Raw genomic sequence first — 24,392 nt, forward strand, 5'->3', positions numbered from 1 at the left:
TAGTTTCACAAAATGAATGTCACCTCTTTATCTACTGAAGAGTACATGAGACATATCAAGGCCTCCATGTGCTTTAGAAATAGTTTTCTTCTGTCTTAAATAGGTGAAAGCCCTCTTTAGGATGCAGATAAAAAACTCTTTAATAGCTATTTTTAAATCATGTTTACTTTCACGTTTGTCTGTTGGAGGGGGGGGAAATAATTCTACTATTGAGACACAGCACAAGGGCTTTAAAATCAGAGTGAAGAGAGAGGATTCTTCCATGTTAGCTGATTTGAGCTGCAGTTCTGCTTAATGAGAACATGGTTTAAAGTACTTTCATTCATGTTGTCTGGCTGGTTGGACGTCTTATGTTGCTAATATTATTTGCTTCTGAAAAAGCAAAAGCTAGATTTTATAAGTTTGCTTTATTTTGGTTATTCTTGACGCAGTGTCAGCAGCTGAAAGTGGAAATCTATTTTGTCTTTTCTGTATTTAGAACATGAAGTCTCTGATAATTGAAAATACAATGAGTGTGTGGTGGAGGGTTTTGTAGATTTAGCACTGAGAAAGGATTCTTGCTGTGGTGTTTGTAGTGACTTGTTATAACCGAGAGTGTCCTTCTGTTTAGCAAGGAACTGGTAATTATTAAGCTTTTCCTGGTCAGTTTGTGTGACAGGTTGAGCCAGTTAGCCAACTTGTGATTCAGCAGGCTCAGCAAGCATCAGCTAGAGCGTGTCAGGGGGTGTTAGCAAGATACAGAAAGAGAAAGGAGGAACTTAACAGAAAGGAGTGATTTTTCTCTGTGCTTTTGTTCTCCAGGAAGAAATACTTCTTAGCAGTGTGAATGTGCACTAGGAGATGTTGGTGGAAAGCAAAATAAAAGCCTTTTAGGTGTGATTAAGAAAACTCACAAACTACAGTTTCAAGTTGTTGATGAGCATGGCTCCATGGAACGGGATTGACTGGAAAGATTAATTGCTGCATGTCTTGAATTCCCCAGAAATGTCTGTTGGGCTCAAGGTGGGTTTTGAGTGAGTAGGCCTGAAAGCAGTTTAAAGTGCATACCATGAAACTACTGGTGTTGGCCTCTCTTGTATGAATGGATGTACTTCTCTTAGTTCCTGTTATGGCAGAAGGGAGAAAAGTTTGAGCCTAAGCTTTGTGGTGGAAAGCTGTCAATTGTGGTTCTGCCTTGTGCACCAAGGTCCAGAGCACAAGTAGCCTGGGTGCTGGGCAGCTGTACCTCAGAAAGTGTCGTGTATTTCACATACTTTAAAAAGCCTGTTCTGAAAGTGATCTCTGATAAAAACAATCCTATTGTGCTGTATTTATTCCCTATACCAGAAATTGCTAACGACCACATCTTCTTTTTATTTTTTATTGCCCCGCAGAGAAAATATAAACCCTGCCAGTGTGTTTAATGGGGAATGGGCAGTGCTGGCAGCTGGGGCAAATGGAAGTGCAAATACTTTGAGACCTGCCACAGCCCTCCTGGAAACAAATAACTGTTTATTCCTTTGTGTTCAGCCTTTGTCAAAGCAGGCAGATAGACAGAGACCAGTTTGTTTGTGTTTTCCTGGGTAATGAGTTCTACCATTGTGTTCAGCATTAAATATTTTCTTTTGAGACAGACTCTATTAGAATAAAATTTAATGTGCTTTGTCTAAGGATCCCAAGTGGTTTTTCTTACAGTAGCATTGGAGCGATCTTATAGAGCAATACTGCTGTTGGGTCTTGTGGAGGAAGGGTCTTGTTAGCTTCAGTGGTAGGGGAGTTTGTGCAGAGTACAGAGAATGGGACCACTTGGAAATAAGGTAGAACATGGGCAATGCAGAGAAGGCAGTACACTACCAGAAACACAGCTGAGAACAGGTTTATTGCAGCTTACATGCAGTTTTGGTTACCATTATACATAGTGTGGTATATGATGTCAGGGAAAGGTTCTGTCCCAGAGGATGGTGAGCATGGAACAGGCTGCCCGGGGCAGTGGGCACAGCCCTGAGCTGCTGGAGATCAAGGGGTGCTTGGATAGTGCTCTCATTGCCATGGGTTGGACTCGACGGTCCTCGTGGGTTCCTTCCAATTCAAGAGACTGTGTAAACAGAGGATAGCAGGGCATGCCATTTGCAGAGCTGTTCCTCAGACCTTGCCTGTCCCTCTACCTGTGGGCTCCCCATCATGGGTAGTTGGGCACTGCAAGGAGCTCACTCAGGGGAGGCAGTGTGCGTGCTGCACCTTGCAGTCTGCCAAACTGGTGCCGGTGTTCAGTGGTCACACTTAAGGGGGAGAGGGAGGGAGAAAAACAAAGCAAGAAAAGGAGATACTCCATTGGAGGAATGGGGATGGGGCCCAGCTGGACGTGACTGATGGTTGAATTATTCAATGCAAACAGTTATCCTGTGAAGTTAGATTTTTTTTGTTGGTTTTTTTGGGTGAATTTGTTGTGTTTTTTTTTTTGTAATCAGTTTGTGGTTTCTCTGCACAGTAGATTTGTTTGCTGACGCAAGCATGTATGAACTAAGGATCACTAGTGCTGTTTGCTTTCCAGTTATTGGTTCAGCCTTATTTTTCCTCTGAGATGAAATGAATTAAATCATTTGTAAATCAGAAATAACATGCACTTGGTAATTCATTTTCCTTACCCAATCGTCTGGCTCTTGTGTGAGTCTTGTTTTTGCAGAGAAAAATAAAAGAAGCTCCCCAAGTATTTCTGTATTCTTTTGAGTGACAGTTGCACAAAGGATGTATAGGTGATGTTTTTATATATATATATATATATACACAATCATGTTCACTTGAACTTTTTGCTCTGTACTCACAACTCTTTCTGGGAACTGATTGCAATTGTCTTGTAACAGATAGGTGAGGAAGGGTGGCATGTCTGTTGGTATGGTTGAGAGAAGGCAAGTTGGAGTTAACTTCTCAGCTAATGTGGAGATAGATTGGGGATTTTGGAAAAGAAATGCACTTCTGGGAAGTAATACAATGTATTTAATGGTAGTGGGCATTCTGACATAAGTACTGGTCCATGCATGCTGGCAGAAGTCTGCATAGGTGTGTATCTTTGTACATTCTTCTTTCAGATTCAGTCTTTTGGGTTTCCTTGTCTTGATGTGGGCATGACAGCTATTTATTCCCAGGGAGAAAATCCATTTTTCTCCCCAGCTGATGTAAATGCAAAATAACCAAATGGATTTTGATGAGCTTTTCCACTGAAATCTGTATTTCAGCTGGGACGGTGTCATCCCCAAAGGATCATTTTTCACAATTCTATGAACAGCTGAAAATAAGGGATATTGCAGAGCATAATATTCACTGCCAAGAAAGTGTCATAAGGCACTGACGTCAAACACAGTCCAGTACATGGACATTGAATTCATAGCCATCTTAAAGAACTTTCTACCCAAAATTGGACATAGACTGGGAAAGCAATTATTCTTTTTCTTTCTCCTTTTCTTGTAATTCTCTGTCTTTTCCCACTAGCCTCTCATTTTCTCTCTCTGATAACCACATCCATTCTTTCTAAATTAGGACCTGAAAGTGGTCCCATCAGAACTTATAGGCTGAAATTCCGTTTGCTGCTTTAGCTGGTCATTTAGCACAAGCATGTTGAAAGCTGACTCCCTCCCCTGCTTCTTGGTTGTTTCTATTGTTGTATAGATACCTGGTCTTCCTGTACTAGGTCTGTCATGGTTTGGCCTGGTTTCCATGACAAGAGGTCAAGGAGACCCATGGATCTGTGCCTTGGGAAGGGTCGGGTAGGAGAAAAAAGAGAGGGTAGAGGGATGAGCCTAGATGAGAAAGAACAGCAGCAGTGAGCTATAGGAAAATAAGCTTATGTGAGATAATACAGTATAATACAAAATGATTGAAATTGAAACTAATAAATAAAATGGAGAAGAGACAGAGTTCCTGAAACCCAAGTCCTTACTCTCATGCTGTAGGTGAGACGGGCAGGGAGCACAGAGGGCAGTCTTGTGACTCCCAGTTCATTTTGTCTCATCCTCCAAATGGAAAAATGAAGTCTTCTGGGAATTGTAGTTCATTCTTCTCTTCTGAGACCAAGAGACTGGAGCTCAGAAAGGATAGCAACAGTCTGTGGAACTGCTGCATTTAACTCTTTAACTTCCAGTGCACTGCATGATGTTATGATGTAGAATACTGATGAAAAACTACGAACCATGACAAGGTCACATCCTGCAGTGCTCTAATACCATGCTTGTCAAGAAATACTTGGAAGCCAAACCATGAAATTGGAACTTATGGTGAATTTTCTTCATTTCCTTCTGCAGTCTGTGTGGCTAAGGTGTTTCTGAGACTTCCAGGTAATGTGACCATTCCTGACGAGTATTACTGAGCTGAGCCCATCAGGCTCAAATGCAGAAACCTGGCTTAGAGTGCACTGTGACACAGGCAAAGCACAGTAGGTGGCCAGCATTTCTTCCCACGTTTTGGTACTGAGTGGACATCTTCTTTACAGCACTTGCTGGTACATCATTAATTGTCTGGCAGTTTCAAGTCTCAAATGTCTCCAAGAAATGTTTGATGCTAGAGGGAATCCTCTTGTAATTTTCATCAGCTCAGTTTGTACTTCAGATGTTTTTCCAACTGGCTGTGTTTCTGCAGTGTTTTGTGCAGCAATAGAGGCGTGATATGGCACTCCTTACCCAGGCAGAATTCTTCCTTGTCTGAGGCAGGTGCAAGAGAATGGGAGAGAGGGGAAAGCTCTCTGTTTTAATTCGATGTTCTGTCAGTTTCTGTTCAAACTTCAGAATATTTATGAGTAGGTTCTTTGAACTGTCCCTTTTCTATCATTAATCTTTGCAGCAGAAGTGGTGCTTTAATTTGCCGCCGGGTGTTTTTCCTGTCGTTCTTTCTTTTTGGTGAGACTCTGCTCTGTTAATTTCCTTTCCCCTTTTCAATTTCTAGAGCAGTCTGTAATAAAATGATGGAATTGGTTTGTAGCACAGGCGTTCGCTAAAATAAAAAGAAATAACATTTTTTTGTTCATTTTTTGCTGATGTTGTGATTAGACATCAGTACAAAAATGAAATTCTTGTGAGCTTAGAAAAAAATAAGGAATTTACTGTAAACATACTTTATATTTCACTTACAATTCATTTACCTTTGTAATAACACTTAACAGATATGACGAAGTTCCTGCAAATGTGATTTAGAAGTTAATATTGCAGGCAGTGTGTAGACACTTCAGTGAGCCAGGCCAGTTATACTTTCAGCCCACGGTCTGTTCCACCTCCTGATTCTCTGTGTATCACTGAGCTGCTGGGTTTGTGCCAGCTCCCACCTCCTGTGTGTTTGTGAGAAACCTGCCTGGTTTCAGCAGGGTGCTTTGGGTAGGTTGAGGTGAATCAAGTTTAAGCTGCTTGTTTTCAGCATTCTGCAAGAATATTTAAATAACATAAGCAACTTTGCAGGAAAAAAAATCAACACATGTAGATGAGGTTTTGTATTCCTCATCCCTATTAGTTTATTAAATGTAACATGTACTTCTGTGGCTTATGCCACATGCATCTTCTGTCATTCTGAACATCAATTTTTGCCCTTCTCATTATGAGAGCATTTCTTGCACTGCAGCCTCTACAGCAGGGTCAGCACCTCCAGGACGTGCACAGTGTTGGTGTCCCTTTTCCCCTAGAAAAGAGGCAGGGCCCCTGGTGGAGAATCAGGACCCCCTTTGTTCCTCCCTTGTATCCCCTTATAGGCTTCTGTCTGTTGGGATACAGACCCTGGTTCTGTATGTGAGCAGGATTCAAGTGGCATGAAGCGGCACGGCAAGCTGGGAGGTGGAACAAGCAGTGAGTCATGGCTTATATCTTGCTCCCTGGGTTTCAGCATCATGTGCAGAGTGAGTTCTGTCCTGATGCCTTTATGGAGTAACTTTATTAAGATGCTGCTTTGTAATCTTTCTTCTTCCCTTCTGCATCTGTTTAGAAAGTTTCTCATTCACTCTGTTCCTTGTTCTGTAGTTACTTGAAACACGTCATTCTCAAGATGAATCTTTCTAAAAGGGGAAACGAGCTGTCCTGGCTCTGAGTGGACTCAGATTTCAGCATCCATCCTTTGAAGGTTGCTTGCTAGTATGTATTTATTTGTGGGGCCAGACCCTTAAAGCTCAGTGTCAGAGTGGTGAACCACAGGTTTCCAAAGGGGTGAGAACATCTCTTCCTTTTGGAAGGCAGCAGCCAAACTGAGTTCCCACTTGGGAGCTGCCATTAAAAAGCAGCTTGGTGGACTTCAGGCAGGTGACTGGGTCTTGAAAAGTGCCTCAAGAGCACAGCTCTGCAGGGATCTTAGCAGCACAGAGGTGTGTGGAAATTCAGACTGCAGAAAGTGCTCATTTTCACATCTGAGATGGATTGCTGGATGTCATAATGTTGTTGGCAAAACTGGGCGATGGAAATCTTAGACTGTTGTTTGATTTATGGGGTTACCTTCCCAGCAGAAAATCCCACAGCTCCATGTTGTGTTTCAAGCTCCTGGTTCTTGTCTTGGCACAGCTAACAGGGTAGCTGACATCCACAAGCAGGGCTAGGGGTTTGGTGCCAGCTGGAAAAGCAGGGGAATGTTCAGACTAGGAGTTTCTGGACTCATTTAAAAACCAATGCCAAAAAATAGAGGAGAAGAAAAATGTTTCTGGATGCCACAACACAGGGCTGTGTTCAGGAGCAGCTGACAGGAACAGAGCCGTGGGGCTGAGAGTCAAGCCCACGCAGAGTGCTTGTAGCCAACATGCTGTGTCCCTGGCCAGCACCCTCTGCTGTGGTCAGGAAATCTGCTGCCTGCTCTCCTGGGTCCAGCATGGAGGTGTGCATGGAGCCCTGGCTCTCTAGTTGCACCTTTCACCCGCTTATACCTGTGGTAGGCTGTGAACTGAGGTATGATTAGCAGTAATTCCAGTAAATAGTTACCAGGGACAGCATTTTAAGTGATCCTTAGAGCAGTAACTTTGTAAATGTTACCCAAAGAGCTTCCCTGACTGTAAATGAAAATGTACAGGAGTGGGGAAAAAAAGAGAAATGGATTTTCACATTACTGTTCGATTATTTTTTGATGGTTGGCTAAGTTTTGTTCCCAACATTGGCTCCTAAACCTTCAAAGAGCATCTATTGTAAAAGACATAAAAGAGAAAAGCAAAAAAAACCCCACCCACAGAACCAAAGCCCATTGCTGTCATTTTATTCCTGGATAGCAGTCACTTGCCTGTTGTACTCTTATCTATATGAATCCATCTCTCATTCTTTGAAGCAAATGTTCTCACTTCTTCACACTAACCTGTCGCTGTGATCTTTTACTGCAGAGCTGGGAAGCGTATTTTTGGCCTGAACTGCTGAAACTGCCGACACAGTTCTGCTGGGAGCAGTTTCTGCCCTTCAGTGCAGAAGTACTGATCCCACCTGGTGTTATCACACCTGGTAAAGACACTGTAGACCCTCCAAAATCATGTCTTGTAATTGGGCTGAGTTGTATTACTGCTTCCTAATGCTGTTTCCTAGAGAGACATCTGAGGGCAAATGCCGGGTGGTGAACTAAAGGCATAGTCTAAGCCTGGTTACTGAGCCAAGGGTCCTGAGTTAGTTCTCAGCATATGTCATGGGACAAAAGCAGCTTATTTTGTCACAAGCGCCACTGTGCAAGAGGACAGGAACAGGTTAGTTTCCACTGCATGATCTAATTGTTCTTTCTGAGATGAGAGCAGTGAGACTTTGATGTCAGCATCAAAGGAGAGGAGCGCTGCTCTACCTGCTCTGCAGTAAAGGAAAATTGACATCCTCTTGCCACTTCTCTTTTAAGAACAAACATAATGCTTGCATGTTTGGTAATCCAGAGACAACTGCACCACAAGCTCCTGGGAATGGGTCCAGTAGTTGGAGGAAGACATGACCAAACTCACGTTACCAAATTTAGTGTAAAAACTCGTGATTTTCAAGCTTGCTTTCTGTGTGTTGCAGCTGTGACTCTCATAGACCAAGTTTTACACTTCATAGATCTGTACATGTGAGTCAGACTCGTTGGCTGAGGTGCACTGACCTCGCTGAGCAGCTCCCTGATGCTGCTGAGGGGGAAGTGCAGGTGCCAAAGACCCACAGTGGGACTGTGGGCAAGCCCTGGGACAGTGGGGAGCAGCCAGCAGTGCCTGGCTGCAGGCAGTGGGTCTTCATGGCAATGAGATGCACATTGGGCCTCTGCCTGGCTACTTAGTGACTCTCTTTATTGCTCAGACCGACTGCAGCATTTGTAGTTGGTGACTGAATATCTCCTTCTGCACAAACTGGCTACGTGCTGCAGCACAGAGAAGCCAGAGGCTGGGTAGAAATTGTCATTTCTTTACAGATGACAAGTGAAAATACCACAGAGAAAAAAGCCAACATGAGGCATGAACAACAAAGTAATACGCAGTGAAAAGCGAAGGATACAATCTAAAGCAATTTAACGCTCAGGCATATCTACTGGGTATCTTCTGTTGAAAAATAATTTTGCACTCGGGCCTCTTTCTTTCTGCTTGTGAATCTGGTAATGGATTTTGTTTTTCTCATGTTCTTCTTTATGTTGAAGTAAAGGTGTAGGCATTTTTATTTAAGTCAGCCTTCCTTGATAGCTTTATTTAGCAATAGGAGATGACATAAGCTGCACAATTTGAATCTGAATTTCTCCAGGGTTTGGTAGTTTGTGTGTGATGAGTAGAAATGTCTCTTCCCTTGTATCTAATTAAAACAGTAAGACATGCTCATTCACGGGGGTTGGCTTAGTACTTTCGTACCGTCTTCCACCAAAATCATTGCAACTAACTGGTTGTGTTTTCGTACTTAGTGCATTTGCCAGTAGGGATGCTTCTTACAGTTGTAGTACTTTAGCAGAGCTTTCAGATGATGGTTTCTGTATTTTCAGAAGTTAAGCAGTGCTGTGCTTCGTTTCTAATTGGCGCTGCTTTCGTTCTGCCTGGGTTTCGTGATGGAAGTCCCAGGAGAGTGGGATTATTCTCAGGCATAATTTGCTATACAGCATGCTCTTTCCTTCTGCAACAGACGTATGTTCTACCTTCTGCAAGCAATTTCATGGAATAAGCATTGAAGCAATTTGTTTGCTTGCCTGAGCTTCTGAAGAGCTTTGGGAGGATTGTTAACTGGAGAAGTTTTAAGAGGCAAGGCTCAGGAAATGTGTCACGTAATGGGCATTTCATCTGTGTTTCTCTTAATGGCCTGCTCTAGGAAGCTGCACAGATGAGGATGTCTCTTGAAACCTGTCAGTAGTCCTGTTGAAACTACTATCTGGCTGAGTTCTTGCCATCTCCTGTGAACACCGAGGTGCTGAAAGCTGTACAATTTCAATCTGAATTTCTTCAAAGAGAATCTCAAGAACTGAACTACTGTGATGCATAAAGTTACATACAGGCTTAAGTACCTCTTGAAATCAGCACTATTCATGACTTGGTAATGTGTTTGCTAACAGCTTGTACCGAGGACTGTATTTACTTCTTCATCCGTTTCAAGGAAATTACTAATTAGAAAGGTATTCTGGTTTCACAAAGAATGAGTTTTGTTTGTGCAAACTCTGCTTTCTCCTAAAATCACTTCATATTATTTACAGTATGTCTCACTGATGTAAAACAGCTGTTCTTTCATTTCTGGAACAAAACATCTCCTGAGCAACTGTCATTTACCTTAAAATAGATCTAGGGGACCTGATACGAAGCAGTGATCCAATCTTTATGGTTTTACTTGCAGAACAGAGCTCTTCCTGTGTTCTACCTTTGTGGCTTTTTGTGGATGAGATGTTGCAGGAGACCCCAATAATGCTGTTGTTTTTCATTTGTTTTCTGACAGATGATTCAGGAGAGCAGGGTTCTTATCGAGACGGCCGACAGCACTCACGACAAGATCGTTCAGTGTCAGAAAGCAGGTAATCCTTCTCTAATGTGCAGTTCTGGATGGGAGATGGGAAGCAACATGACAAGATTTTCTTGCAGTTTGTGACTGTGCATCATCTTTCACCTGATAGTTAAGAGAGCATCTTGGTCTTCCTTAGCAGGCTCTACCCTCCTGAGGGCTCATCTTCCAGCAGCACTGGTGGTGTAGGATCTGGGAAGAATGCTCAACTTTCATCTAAAAAGCTATTTTTCCATTTGGTCTACAGACATGAAACGTCTGACAGCATTTAAATTAGTTAAGTGAACCAGTAAGAAATTCAATTGAATATAGAATGGGAAGATGTGCTACCTCTGTTTACTGAACTCTATTCGCTGTCACAATTGTTCCCTTAAACATACTATAGGCAAGAGGTTTGGAAACCCACAGGGCCTAGTTCTCTTGCCTACCTTTACTTAGCTTTGCCATTTAGGTTTGTTTTAGATCTTGGAAACTTGCACCAATATAATTCTGTTGTTCAACAAATCCATGTGGCCATGCATAACGTGCATCATGCATTACGTGGGCACAAACCAGTGTAAGTGGGCTTAAAACAGATGTTGTATTGCTGTTATATTACACTGGATGCCTCTACCTGAGCTGTGACTCTGTTTTACATATAAGAGGAGGAGGAGGTAGGTTCCAAAGTGGCCACCCATATATTCTGCTCGCTACAAAATCATGCTCCTTTTCCAGGATGGTAGGAATTAACAAAATGTCTGTGGTTCACAGCTGAGCTTATTCATGCAAACCCCTTCATCTCTTATTCAGGACAGTAACCCAGACTCCTAACTGGGACATGTTTCCTGTAGTTTACAATGATAGCACAAATATAAGCTCTGCTACAGAGATAAGAGTCCACATTTGGTAGTGTTAAGATCTTAATCCCCTACAACTAAATCCATCAGCTTTCATGTATCAGAAACCATGCTGAATAAATTCATGCAGTGAATTTATGGGTTTACACTGAGGAAATAAAATCTGCTTTTGGTCAATTTAGTTGTATAGCTGCTCCTTTTGTAACCTGCAATGAGCCTCTAAGCTCAGTAATGCAAAAACGCCAGCTACTGTATTTAACTTGTGGTCTCAGGCATAGTCATCTGGGGCCACAGCAATTCTAAGTACTGTTTTTTTCAGTAGTCATTTTTGGATCTGGCAAGTGAAACAATCTACACCCATTTGCTTCTATTGAATGTAAATAATGAATGAAACTAGTGCTTTGTAGTAAATGCTTTAATTTGTGTCTTTTTAATTGAAGGAAACTCAAAAACTGTTTCAGTAATAGCGTTTATCTGATTTTTAAGTGCTACAAGAGCAGGGTGGAAAGCCAGTGTTTGAAATTCAGAGCTCTGGAGCAGTGGCCAAAGCTGTGGTAGCAAATGGAGGAGGGGTGGTATATCTTTCTGAATTTGAAGAGCTTCATCTTGGTTGTGCCTTGGCTTCTGCACAGGATCCCAAATGACTTCCCAGGCTGCTGATTTGTGGTTCTATTTATTTATTTTTCACATGTAGTTTTGATGCTTCCTTCTCACAGCCCAACAGATATTAGTAGCTGCCTCCATGTGGGGCAGCACTGTCTCCAGTCGATGGGTAAGGAAGTAAGCTTTGGGTGAAAAATAAAGTACACTGCATAAAGGCTGGGATGTCCAAGTGGAACCGAGCACTGTAGACCTTCCTGGTTCTTCAGGGGACAAAGCAAGTCACCTATTTCCTTTCTCTTAATCAAGTGATGTTATTTGTAACTCTGTTGGCATGAGGCAGCTTACATGGGAATCTTGCTTTTGAGGTACAATTAGTCAGACTGTTTTCCAAAGGAAGTGTTACGGGAGCTTTGTTACCTTAGTGCAACACATGCGAGTGATGTTGTGGAGAACAAACAGTAGATAAACCTTGCACTGCGTGACATTGAACTCCTTCAGTGTTTCTCAAGCTGTGGCTCATCTACCTCCAGATTTGGTGTGGGGCAAGAGGAAAGCTATTGCCCATTTTCCAGAAGAGCTTTGGGCAGGTTGGTGCTGATTACAAGCCTGCCTCGGGGTATCAGGGGCTGACTCCTTCAGTAACCTTGCTGAAACAGCTGCTCTGTTCAGGTGCTCTCTGTCAGGTGTCAGTGGAGGGGATCTTTGATGTAATTTCAACAAAGCTCAAACTTGTGATGTTTGTCTTAAAACACTGGGGGAGGGAGAGCTGTGAAACTGGAGATTGAACTCTCTTCAGCCAGAATGCCCTTCAGATGTTTTGGAGTGATTTAATGCCAATTAGGCCTTAGTAAAGTAAAAAGTAATGGAACACAAGCAGCTCTTTCTCCATTTTCCCTTCATTCTTAGCAACGCCAGATTAATGTTTGCAAACACTGTGCAAATCTCATAGAATTGGTGAGTTAATTGGATTCATGAAGGTTTTTAATCTGCTCCTGGATTTCTCCAGTTCTAGTATCCAGCAACGAAATGTCACAATTGCCAGGGCTATGGTTGGAAGTTTCCATTCAACAGGCCACAGGAACAGCAATCCTACCATTAGCCATGTGCATTCATGAAATTGTCATAGTGGAGTACAGTGGTTTTTGTTTGTGACTGTGATTAGGATTAATAAGAAGCTGTGCACCTGAGCCTGTGTTTGCTGTGCTGCACAGGTCTCTTCCGCATCTGCCAGATTGCCTCCCAGGGCACAGTTGTCCACTGAAGGAGAGTGACAAACGATCGCCTTTTTATCACAGCATTTCAGCAATGCAGACCTGCAAGCAGAAGCACTGGAGGAGTGTTTATGTGGGGACCAGGAGTGTGCAAGGTTGCACGTAACACTACTGTTCTGGAACATGCTCTCCAGGAATGGTGTTCTGATGGCAAAGAAGGGGGGACATGGAAACAGGATATAGGAAGTGCCAGTTGTGAGGGGAGGAATACAGTCATACAGAGGGTGATGCGATGATCTGTTTGTTTTTTTAGGGATGGAATTCCACGAAGAGCTTCATAACCTCGGGACAAAGGAAGGTTTGAAAGGAAGAAAATTAAGCAAAGCCATTGAAAGCTTTGCATGGAATATCACAGTGCTGAAGGTAAGTGCAGATAACACTGCCTCTTGCCTCCTATTATCAAATTTTTGGTCTTTTTAGCTTGTCGGTTGGTACCAACTTAGAAATATTGGAGATGCGTTTTTGTTTTAAAAGGATGTATAAATTACTCCCAATTACTGAGCATTATTGTATGTATTTCATCACAACTGTGGTTTGGAAGTTGTGGAGGGGGATTCATGTAAGCCTACGCAAAGGAGGAAAGACAGCTCATTAGTTTGTGTGCTCACAGACCCAGTTTCATTTCCCTGTTCTGCCTTCACGCACCCTGAATGTGACCTGACGCTGGGTTTTACATGCTTCATTTCTAATATGAGGACAAGAGTGCCTCGGTAAAGGTGGGGAATGGGGTAGGCTGTAATGAAAAAACACAAAACAAATAGTGTAGATCCTGCAGATGTCAGGGATGTGTTTCAAAAGTGGAGCACTAACTGAGTAGCTAAAAGAGCCTCCATCCTCCATCCTGGCTGCACAGTGACATGCTGTGCACTGAACACTTAGCTCTCCAGGCTTTAGCAACAGGTACAGCACTGGCAGCCATAAACTGCTGTGGCAGCTGGGCCTGGGTGAAGTTGCCCCAGGACAGACTAAGATGGAAAGAGGAGAGGATCTGGTACAGCTCCATCAAATGGCGAGGACCCCAGCCAAGCATTCAGGTTGTTAGCATTCAGCTCACACCTCAGCCTCATTTCCCACCTTGCTCTGATAGATCACACTTTGCTCACTCATGTCTCCTTGCTCCCTCACTGCTGCTCACTCCCTCCAGCTCCCATTAGGCAGGTTGCCCTGTCTGTAGCCCCCTAGTGCCTTTTTCTTTCACAGGGCAGAGCGAATTTTTATGAAGTTACTAATCAAATAGACATCGAAACATGGCGTGCAACAGCAGTAGCAAGAGCAGCAGGAGGTGTCAGGCCTCAGCTTCTTTGAGATGTAAAGAGCACTCACAAAAAGGAATTGGGAACAGAGATGCTGAGGGACAAAAATGGGTGGGAGAGCATGGTGGTGTGAAGGAAGGGTTAGAAGATTTGAGGGACACTTGTGGTTAATGTGTGCCTTGATTCACTGTGAGAGAGGGAGGAAAAAGGGCAATGGAGTCAGCATAGGTACAGATAATAGAACCTCTGATGAAGAGGAAAGACAGCCAATTCAAACATGATGGAAGGGACTGACCTTTTTCACACAGTATAATTAAGGTGAGTAGCTACAGAGAACAAAAAAATGCACTAGGCAATTGTGTATGTCATTCTGAATGCCTTTAGCTGTGTTAGGTAAAATAAATGCCTCACATTCAGTCACTGTAATCACAGCCAGGGCTGCTCTAAACTTCTGCATTTTTAGATGCTTGTCAATGTAGAAGTTCAGACCTATGAGGTGATCTGTGATTAATGAAGATACGAGTGGGGTATCAGGGAAACATTTCCCATGAAAAATATGTGCTGCCTAACACATACTGTCATATATCAAAGAACATTTAGTCAAGGTCAAAGAACAAATTTTGCATTGTTTCCAAACCTCATCTCCTTGGGTTTATTTACTTATATATTAAAGTACCAGCAGTGTTGGTTGCAGCTACTGTTGATAGAAGAGCACGCAAAGCACCTTTTCATTCTGACTGAAGTTCAATTCAGCCGTGCCATGAGGCAAAGATGAGTATGTTTGTACCTCAGGTCTTTGATACAAAGCAGTTGGCTTTGTTCTCTTAAAAAAAACACTGTATTTCAGTAACCCTGGCCCTAACAAACCTATTGCTGGTTACAGCTGCATCTTGTGTTTGGTGCTTACTCTACATGGTGTGCTGGTGAGAACTCCCTGGGGAGGTGTTGGTGATGGGAGAGCAACAGTTCTTCCCCAATAGAACCAACAGGGTGTCCTTTGCTTGCCCATTCTTCGGGTGGTCACTACAAATGTATTTCACTAGCTGTTGGCATAGAGGTAAGAGAAGAAAAACAGCCTGCAGTATCTAGCAAATGCATCAGATGAATCATCACTGGGTGAGGTGAGAGAAAGGCAAAACATCTCTGGGAGGAAGCTTCTTCACGTGCTCAGGGTTGTTGGAGGCAGTTATGTTGTGTGGCAGTAGTCAGCTTTTCCTGCAAGTTTATGCCCGTGAGCAGTAATAGCTGTTGTGCTTGCATGCGTGCCAGATGATTAATAGTCTTCCTAGGCTCGGGAAGAAAAGGCACATTTAATTAATGTATTATTTATACATATTCATTGCAATAGGTGAGCTTTGATTTCAAAGAGGGGATGCAGTAAAAAATAAATGCTCCAGGCCAAATCTTGAAGTAGTAACAGCGTGTAAAATCATAGTATGTTTTATAAAAATCACAACTGCAAACATTCCTCATGTTCCAGAATAGCCCGGGGTATTTGCTAGGAGGTATATAATAAGAGCAAACTGCAACAACACTGTTTTCTTCCTTAGTTTATATAAACACCATTACAGATCAGTGACACCCATCATCAGAAGGACAAGCTATTTACCAGAACATAAAGATTTTGGTAAGAACAGGGGCATTACAACTCTATGGCAAGATAACAAGTTAATTCCTGATCTTTATTATTAAAATTTTAAGTCTTTCTATTTGGACCCGTGTTGTGTAAAGTAGCGTTAAACACGCAGTTGTTAACATTGAGAAGCGCAGTGTAATTACAGTAGGTGGAATAATCATTTTCTCATAGCATAATTAGTCATTATGATCTCAAATGTAGTCTCGCTTTCATTTTTATTTCTGTGCACCTCTGTTTCTCTACCTTTGTTTTTCGCTTGTACTTAAGCACTGCTCAAGTGCAAAGGCAGCAAGAAACGTTCTGTTCATCACCTCATGTGAGCCATGGCATTACCTAGAGGCCCTGCCAAACTGCTCAGCTTGGGTTTGCCACAGATTCACAGTTGATTTTCATGAAGTATTTAGTCAGTGTTAAAACAGCTAACCGCACATATCACTGAGTGAAGGGTTTCCTGTGGGTATTTCTCCCCAGGTGCTGGCTTTTGGGTCAACACATATAGGAATGTGCAGGCAGCATTTGTGTAGATCTGGCGATGCTGGATGCTGCCTCTCCTGGGGCCCTCCTTGTCTGCTGCCTCTGCTGTGGGATTTGCTCCCAAGTGTTCTGTGACTGAGGCACTCAGCATCTGTTTCATGTGCAAAGCGCTGCTTTAATGACCGCTTAGTGAGTATTTAAGAATTTTTTCATGGGGCAGGAATGCTGTATCCTTCAAAACTGCTCTCCTTGCTGAGGTGAATGTGCCATGGGCTGCCAGGAGGTATTTGCTCAGGCATGGAAACTGGGGTCTACCAGAGTGCCCAAAACATAGCAAGTAAGCCCACAAGATTTGTGTCTGTTGTGTGGTTCAGAATTAGAGCACTCACATGGATGTGTTATGTGTGCAAATGTATTTTCCTCATCGTTCATGATCAGCACATGCACAGCCTAGCAATAATGCCACCCAATACCTGCCTTTGTGTTGATGATAACTATCTAGTAAGTCAGTTTATCTGCATGCAGACTTACTTAAAGACAAGGCATGAGAAGACAAGTGGCCTTTACTGTTTTGGTGTGCTCCAGAAGGAAAAAAGCAAATGTTTGAGTTTGTTCTCTACTCTGAAATGTGTTTGTGTTGCTGCCCGTGATAAGGTTTTGCTTCTGGTGCTGTAATTGTGTTCTTATCAGTGTGTCTTATTAGGACTCGCAACTGTTTTTGTGTGCTGCTTTTCACAGCACTTGACTACAGGACATCAAGTGGTTAGATCTTCAGGGATCATTTCATCACCTGTCTGTCAGTTCATCTGCTAACAATCTTGCATTTAAATTACTGCTGATTAGATGTATAAAGAGAAAGGTTGCTATGTGCAGAAGGCATGCAATTATTAAATAGCTAATGCAAGTCACACTGTGGGAGAAGTCCTCAAATTTATGATGTAGTCATCATCTATGTTGGCTCAGGTGTAGTGGTGTTATGCAGTGAAACTGCACAAATTCCACTTCCAGACCACCATTCCACTAATGCTTCTTTATCACAGTTATTTGTTACGATGAAGTAATCAGCCTTTGGGAACTGGAGACCTGCAGCATCCAGACCTCTCATTTGGGTGGCAGAACCCCAAGTGGCACCTCGAGGCTTCTCGGAGAGGTCAAAGATAGATTTCTGAAATACGTACATGCACACAGATGAATGCTCACCAGGCTTCACCTCAACTGAGCTGGATTTCACATCTGTAACGAGGTATCAGTTTTCTACAGGAAGCAACATATCTGACTGTGATGCTTGGAAGAACAAAGTCCTTTCACATAGTTATTACATCACAGTATGGCACTGCTTTTAGTGTGAGTTGTACAGTGTTCTAAAACAGTGTAGTAAATAAGTGCTTGTGTACACACAGGTCTTTTTTTCCTGTAGTTAGGTAGGAACTATGGCTTTGCTGCTTGGCATGCTACAGAAGACCCCAGAGCAGCATGGCATTTTCAAGAGAAGATGTGTAATTAAGCATGACCTTAGCAACGTATTCTACCTCATGTCATAAAACTGTTGCCAAAAGATTTGTGTGAGAGTTTATGCTCTGTTGGTCTTAAGCTGGAACATGGTGAACTCACATGTACCTGCAAAACTACTGCATTCCATGCACCGTGTGGTTTTTTTTACCCTGTAAGTCAGTCAGGCCTTTGCCTCTTTCCAAAGCATCCCCAAATCTGCTGTCCTTACTCTTTCCAGCACTTCTCTGAGAACATGAGCACTTTGATACTCAGTCTGCAAAGCTGCCAAAATAGATGCAGTGCATCAAATTCTGGTGATTTGCTGTCACCTTGTGACTGTGTTAGTCTGGCAGGAGTTGTCTGTGTGGTATGGAGTGTGCATACCTCCCTTCAAATGCAGGGCTGGGTATACTATTCCATGTTTACTCATCTCCAGATCTCCCTATATAAGTACGTGTTGAAAGTGCTTGCCCTGAAGACTTGTTTTCCGGAGAGGTTAAATGCTTTTTTCTCATCCTCATACGGTTTGCATTTCCACTGTTGCCGCAGTTCAGAGTGTTCTTTCAACTTTGGAACCTCCCTGGGTGGCATGACCCAGCTGTTCCTCAAGTGCTGCTGCATTACCAGGTCTGACTTGGCTGCAGTTCTTCCAAAGGATCAGCCTGCTGTGCAATGACAGATAAGAAGAAATGCCAAGCCTGTCTAATTATTCATGTAGTTGCTAGATCAGGTTTGACTCTTACGCATAAAGTTAAGGACAAAAAATGGAAAGAAATAACATGAAAAGATTGACTGAGCAGGTGCTAAAGAGAAGGTGAAGAGGTCCAGCAAGGTGTACATCCACTTATTCTTGCTAATACCAGCCTGCTTAACTTGATTCATTTTATTTAACAGCGAAGGGAAAGGTCAGGAAGGACAAAGCTGTTTGGGTTGCTGCTTGCTGAGCACGTGAAGAGTTTAGAAGAACAGAATGGAAGAATGCTTCCTTTCTGGGCCCTTCATGTGGCCTGAAAATGCTGGCATGTATGGTGCAGGCTCTGGGTTTCAGGAGGCAGAGCCTCCCTGGACCCTTGGGGCACACCTGTGCATACCAGGAGGTGTTTTGCAATTTTTCTGAGATGGAGATTTAGTGGCTTTTCAATGATGCTGAATTACAAGATAGGGAGGTAACTGTGTGTGAATTCCACACAAAGCTCTTTTAATCAGTGTATTTTGTAGACCAACAGACCCAGGCCATGTAGTTACTAGGTAGATGGTTCCTTCTTGTGTTCAGCAGGATGCTGTTCTCTGCTGTTCAGGTGGGTAAATGCTGCCTCGAGCTCTCCCTTGTTCCGCTCACATCAACCACCTTTTGCATTTCTTGTCCAAACCTGAAAGTAGGAACACACCTGCCAGGCACCAAGACAGTGGGATCTTGGTGGATTTTGTCAGTTGTATCTGATGGTGCAAACTTCTCAGGTTACTTTAACAGCATGCATCAGGATAAAAGGATTGTAATCTCAGTCTCTAAGCAGTGCTGGTTAATCAGCTCGAATATCCTGTTCTTCCTGGCTGTCAGCCACGCTGCAGGAGCACTGCTCTGGGGAGGATGTAGTTAGCAGTCTCAGACAAGTAATGCGTGGTCTCTTTGGGTACCCAACTGCTCTGTGTGAGCTTTGGAAGCTCTAAAGGTGTTATTGACCAGGTCTGTTTTCTTGGTCAAGTTACATTTCAAGACACAAGTCAGACTTAGAGCCAGTTAAATATTCACATGTTTAAAATATATGTGAAGGCCAACCAGGTGATCTTAAATCTGCAGGTACCAAATGGTGGCAAGGGAAGAGACTGAGAAGGGAAGGGAGAGCAGCAGCTTCCAGGGCTCACAACTCTGGCTTCTTCATGATACCTTGAATTTCTAAAGAGATGTGCCTGGGTACTAAGCCCAATATGGCTTTCAAATAGGCAGTTTGTCAAAAAATAAAAGAGAGACTTCATCCCATACTAGTTAGTTATTTCCTAGGGTCTTACCCACTACTGACATGGCAGCAGTGCTTTGTTGGCTGGCAAGAAGCAATGACTCAGACGTTCAGATCAGGAAAGAAGCTGTCAAACATATATGCAGAACAGCAGTAACACTGAGGCAAGAGCGGGACAGGGAAATGAAAGATGGTACAAAATGCCTCTGGTGATGTTTTGTTTTTGCCTGGTTTTCTTGTGTTTGACTAAGATAAGCCAGAGAGAAGTGGCAGGCAGTCTTACAAGGTACCTTTTATTTACAGTGACGTGACAAATTGCCAGAAGCTGTGGATGAGAAGCTGGACAAGGTGCATTGCGTTGCCATGATGGCGGTGGCAGGAGGCAGGGCTGGGACCTGTGGGGTCACTGTGCCTGGTGCCTCTTGTACCACAGGCACCTCAGTGGTACGGGTGGGAACTTCCCAAGCAAGGGGTCAGCATGCTGAGAACTCAATTGATATGTTTATAAACACATATATAAAATATATATATACGTATTAATAGCATTTAATTGCTCACCACCGCATTGTCTGTTAGACCTGTGTGTCAGATTCCCCTGTCCATGACACTAGATGTGTCCCAGCTCAGAAGCTGTCTCATTGCGCTCTGGTTCACATGAGCTTGTTGCTGCAGACTCACAGTGACACCCAATGGGGTGGCTGCACGTGGGAGCTGGCATTGCTCTGCCCTGTGCTGCAGCTGCTGCAGGCTTTGTTCTCTGCTAACCTGTCACTGTTCTTAGTACCCAGGTGTGAAGACCAGCTTCTGTCACATTTGTGGGTCATCTTGTCCAAAGACAAGATGTCATTAGTAATCAATAATGGTGGCAGTGTGTGAAATAGAAAGAGAACTTGTGCTGTGAGTACTGATTGCCTCTGGTTATCAACAAGGTTATCACTTATGAGGAGGTTATTTGAAAAATCAACATATACAATTACAAGTTCCTTAAGAAAATTAATCTTTTGAGGGAAAAGAGCTGCTGCTGCAGGTATGTGTGCCTGAACAGAACTGAGCAGGAGAACAGGTTGTAATAAGGAAAAAGCAAACAACAAAAAACTAGTAGTGACTGAATGGAACAGCATTTGTAGAGGGTTCCTCACTGAAGGAGGCTTGAGTCAGTCTAGGTCATTATCATCTGCCGTCCTTTAAAGGAGGTAAAGAAGGGAGGAACTCACATGGAGCAGGAACTTCAGCAACTTCTTCCTCCATTGCCTCCCCTGCACTGGTGCCATTTCTGTTGGAGACATCAAATATCAAATATATGGGATATCAAAGGCTGCTGTGCCCAGTGGTGGAGTTAATTAACACAGCCTGGAAGACGTGGAGGTGTCTGACGTGGAATGTGTGCTGATCTGATAACATGACCTCATTCAGAATTAAAAGGGCTGCAATGAAAGGAAGTTTCAGCAGAAATTTGCCCATTTCATCCTTTGATCTATCACTGGCTGAATTGACAAACAATGAAAAGAAATGAGTGACTGCCTCTGATGTGTTGAAGGCTGCAGTGTCTTATGGTACATTGCCTGGATGATGATTCAAAACAGTGAAGAAGTTGGTGGCCTCCTCCTTTGCTTTCCTACGTACTGTTGATTTTGTTTCGTGGTGGTCAATTAAGCAGTAGATATTTTTCTTGTTTGACACATCAAATGGAGCTTTTCTTCTTGGATGTAATTGGTAAGATTCAGCTGTAATTCAGTGTGAGTGCTGAGCACTGCTTAGGAATCTTCAGTTCTCTCTTCATACAACTTAGAGGATTTCTGATGCCTCTTAAATAATATACGAGAAGAGAGGTTCATTTACATGGTTATTTGTTATTGAAAGAACGTGTTACATTTTTAAATGACTTTGTTTCTATTTTAATCTTTTAATTCCATTTCAATGTAAATTTGGGAAGTTCACATTGCAACTGAGGATTTGCTGTGCTGATCTTGTCCCTCCCAGGTGACACACGTTGCTGTTTCTCATCTGTGCAGAGATGAGACTGGTGGTGCCTGGCAGGATGTTTTGCTTTCCCTGTGTTTTAAATTGTTGATTGCCATTGCAAATCAGCATCACGCGTCCTGATAAAGGTCTAGCAGAGCTGGGATTGCTTCAGAGCTAAGAAAGGCAGGTAGAAAAGCTCCCTTTGTTTTTCTGTAAACACGGAGCTAACCTGCATCAGCTCAGTTTCTTGCCTGAGCTAGAATAACCCACGGGGCTCTGGGAGGATTTGCACTCCAAGTGGTTGTTTTCCTAAGCTGTTAAATTCACTGCTTCATTTAGACATGGGGCTGTGAGCCATGGGGGAGCTTCTTTAGGCAGCCAGTGTCTGAGCAGAAGGCTCTGTCGCATGGTTGTCCATCTGGGGACAGGGCAGGTGGGAACTGACGCTGGAAGCCTCCATCCACAGTTAAATTTCCTGATTTTGTGCAAGGCTGTTGGGTATCAGAGGGAGATGGAGAACTGATTTGTACATGGGGAAGGGCACATGGAGAGTTACGTGTTGCTTTTTCTCCTGTGTTTGCTTACTGTTAAGTCTCAATAATATAGTTCTCTGGGAGTGTTAAGCCTGTGCTGGTCCAGAGCAGCTGTGGTTTATTGTAATCTTTAGTGTGTGCCCAAAGGCTAACGTACTTTAAAAACTACCCTTTTTGTGTGTATTTTGAGCTCCTTACTGCAAATCACATAACAGTGTTGCAAAGTTGACAGCCCCTTTTGTTAAGTGAATTGCATAACACTGTCTACAAAACCATGCTCCCTTCGCGGGGGTGAGGGGGGAATAAGTATCTAAATGAAGCTGATTCTAGACTGTCTCAGGAGGTGATGAAAGCTGCCATTTGCTCCACTGAAACTTCCTCTTCTTCTGTTGCTGAGAGGTGGTTGGTTTTCTCTGGCTGTCAGTGGTCTCAGCCACATCTGGTAACGTACTTTATAACTGTTTTACTGAAGGTGGGGTATAGCGTACCTCTTTATGAATAACAAAAATGCTCCCTTCTTCCCTCCTGGGCATACACAGAACTCCTCTCCGTCCTTGTTGGAACATGTATAATCCCACTGCTAACAAGGACCTTTGTGACTTTGTTCTGCATGTAGATGAGCCAAGAAAGCTGAGTTCTGAATCCAGTGGGCAGTGGCTTGCTTGTGTGACCTTCTCAATTTCATTGTACCAGTCCATCTTCAATTTTCTGCCTCCTTACACTGAAATAAGAAAACATTAATCCACATTGCTATTATATTCCAAAATCTGTGGTTAGTGAAGTGGTGACACGTAACTCAGTGGCGATATTGATTTATTTTTTTTAAGTCTAACCACTGGTTGTTGAGTAAATACTTCCATGTTGACATACACATTTACTGGGAATTTGGATCTGCAGGATGGACTTGGTCAATTAGTTAAAAGCCACGATCTGTGTGAAACAGAAATCATGGTTATTCTGCAAGATCAGGCTTTGTGGTTGTTCACTACAGTGACCTTGGTAGATCCTGTAAGCCCCAACCAATGGCAAGTGATCACAAGAATCTGTGCAGGTGCTGTACAGCAGTTGCTGTACAAGTCAGAGACTGAAGTGCTTGCAGGTGGAAGTGAGCTTTACTCTAGGAACAGTAGATTGGGAAACCGTGATCTTGTATCATTGTAGTTGCTGTATCCCTGATAACTGCAATTCTTTTCCTTTTTTTCTAGGCTATAGAATGGTTTAGGTTGGAGGGGACCTTACAGATAGTTTAGTTCCAGCCCCTTGCTATGGGCAGGTTGCCACCCACCAGATATGGCTGTCCAGGGCCTCATCCAACCCGGCCTTGAATGCCTCCAGCAATGGCATATCCACAGCTTCTCTGAGTAACCTGTGCCACTGTCACACCACCCTCTAGGCAAAAAAAAAAAATAAAAAATTAATCTTTTAAAAGAAGTAAATGAATAAAAAATAAACAAAATTTTAAAAAATCTGCCTAACATTTAACCTAATACGGTCATTTGAAATAAAGTGCAAGATAATGAGCCCTACTGGATCCGAAGTTGATTATATCTTATGGATCACTTCCCAGGTCCAGGTCATTTCCCACATCAGAGGATCCTATGGGATGCATTTGGTGAGAAAAGCTAAGACAAAAGCAGAGACTCTGTTGCTGTGGCAGCTTCTGTTTATTTTTAGATCACAAAAAGATGGCATTACTTATGTCTAGCTGTGTATGTGTGAGAGCAGACTGAAGAGATGCATCAGTCAGCGTTAAAGGAGTAAATTAAATGCTCGGTGCCCAGGGTCCTCCATGTTACAGGTCAGAAACAGGTTCCATTGTTGGCAAGAGAAGCATTTCAGATGCACTTTGAATTGACAGAACTAGCAGTGACAGCCATGACAGTTAAGTGCTCTGTACGTTCTCACCTGCTATCACCTCGACTCCCGTGCCTTAGTGCCTCTGGTCTGGTCATGCTGTACCAAGCAGCAGAGAGTAGGAGAGACAGATGAAGGTGATGGAAAAGCACCTGAAACAGACATGTGTTTGTGCAGTCTCCTTTGGGATGGATCTCTGTGCCAGACACCTGGTCTTAATTTTGACTCTGATTTCTTCAGGCCATCTCTGTGAGTAACATGTGGTGGTCTCCAAAGATCATTTGCAAAGGTGATTGCCCTCAGCACACCCTGGATGTCCCTGCTGTCTTCATTTCTTAGACAGAGATCTTACAGTCCTGTCTGGCAAACAGTGATAAACAAAGTGTAGGACTCAACTGAGGTCCATAATTTAATCACATGCTTTGCTTTGCTGAATCAAACTCAGATGAGCTGTCTAAACAATGTGTACTTGTAATCATGAGTTTGTGTCTTCCAGCCCTGGTTTACATTTACCAGCAGTGATGAAGGTAGTGGGAGTTGCACAGCTCAGCTAAAGGGGCCCAGTGTAGCAGTGAGAGATAAATGAACTGAGTCTGGAGGCACCTGGTAGCATCTGTGTATGGACAACTTAGTTCAG

General features: G+C 43.1%; 1 protein-coding gene across 1 annotated transcript in view; it reads left to right on the top strand.

Moving 5' to 3' along the window:
* The window catches only part of PLCL1 (phospholipase C like 1 (inactive)), a 172,497-nt gene that overhangs the window by 138,169 nt on the left and 9,936 nt on the right, over window positions 1-24,392 (top strand). Inside the window, exons 4-5 of the mRNA XM_085553405.1 lie at window positions 9,825-9,900; window positions 12,851-12,960. Coding sequence (XP_085409531.1) covers window positions 9,825-9,900; window positions 12,851-12,960 — 186 coding nt within the window. The remainder of the gene's footprint in view (window positions 1-9,824; window positions 9,901-12,850; window positions 12,961-24,392) is intronic.

The sequence above is a fragment of the Coturnix japonica genome, chromosome 7, assembly GCF_054131305.1.
Source record: "Coturnix japonica strain WE chromosome 7, WE-NBRP24, whole genome shotgun sequence".
NCBI lineage: Eukaryota > Metazoa > Chordata > Aves > Galliformes > Phasianidae > Coturnix > Coturnix japonica.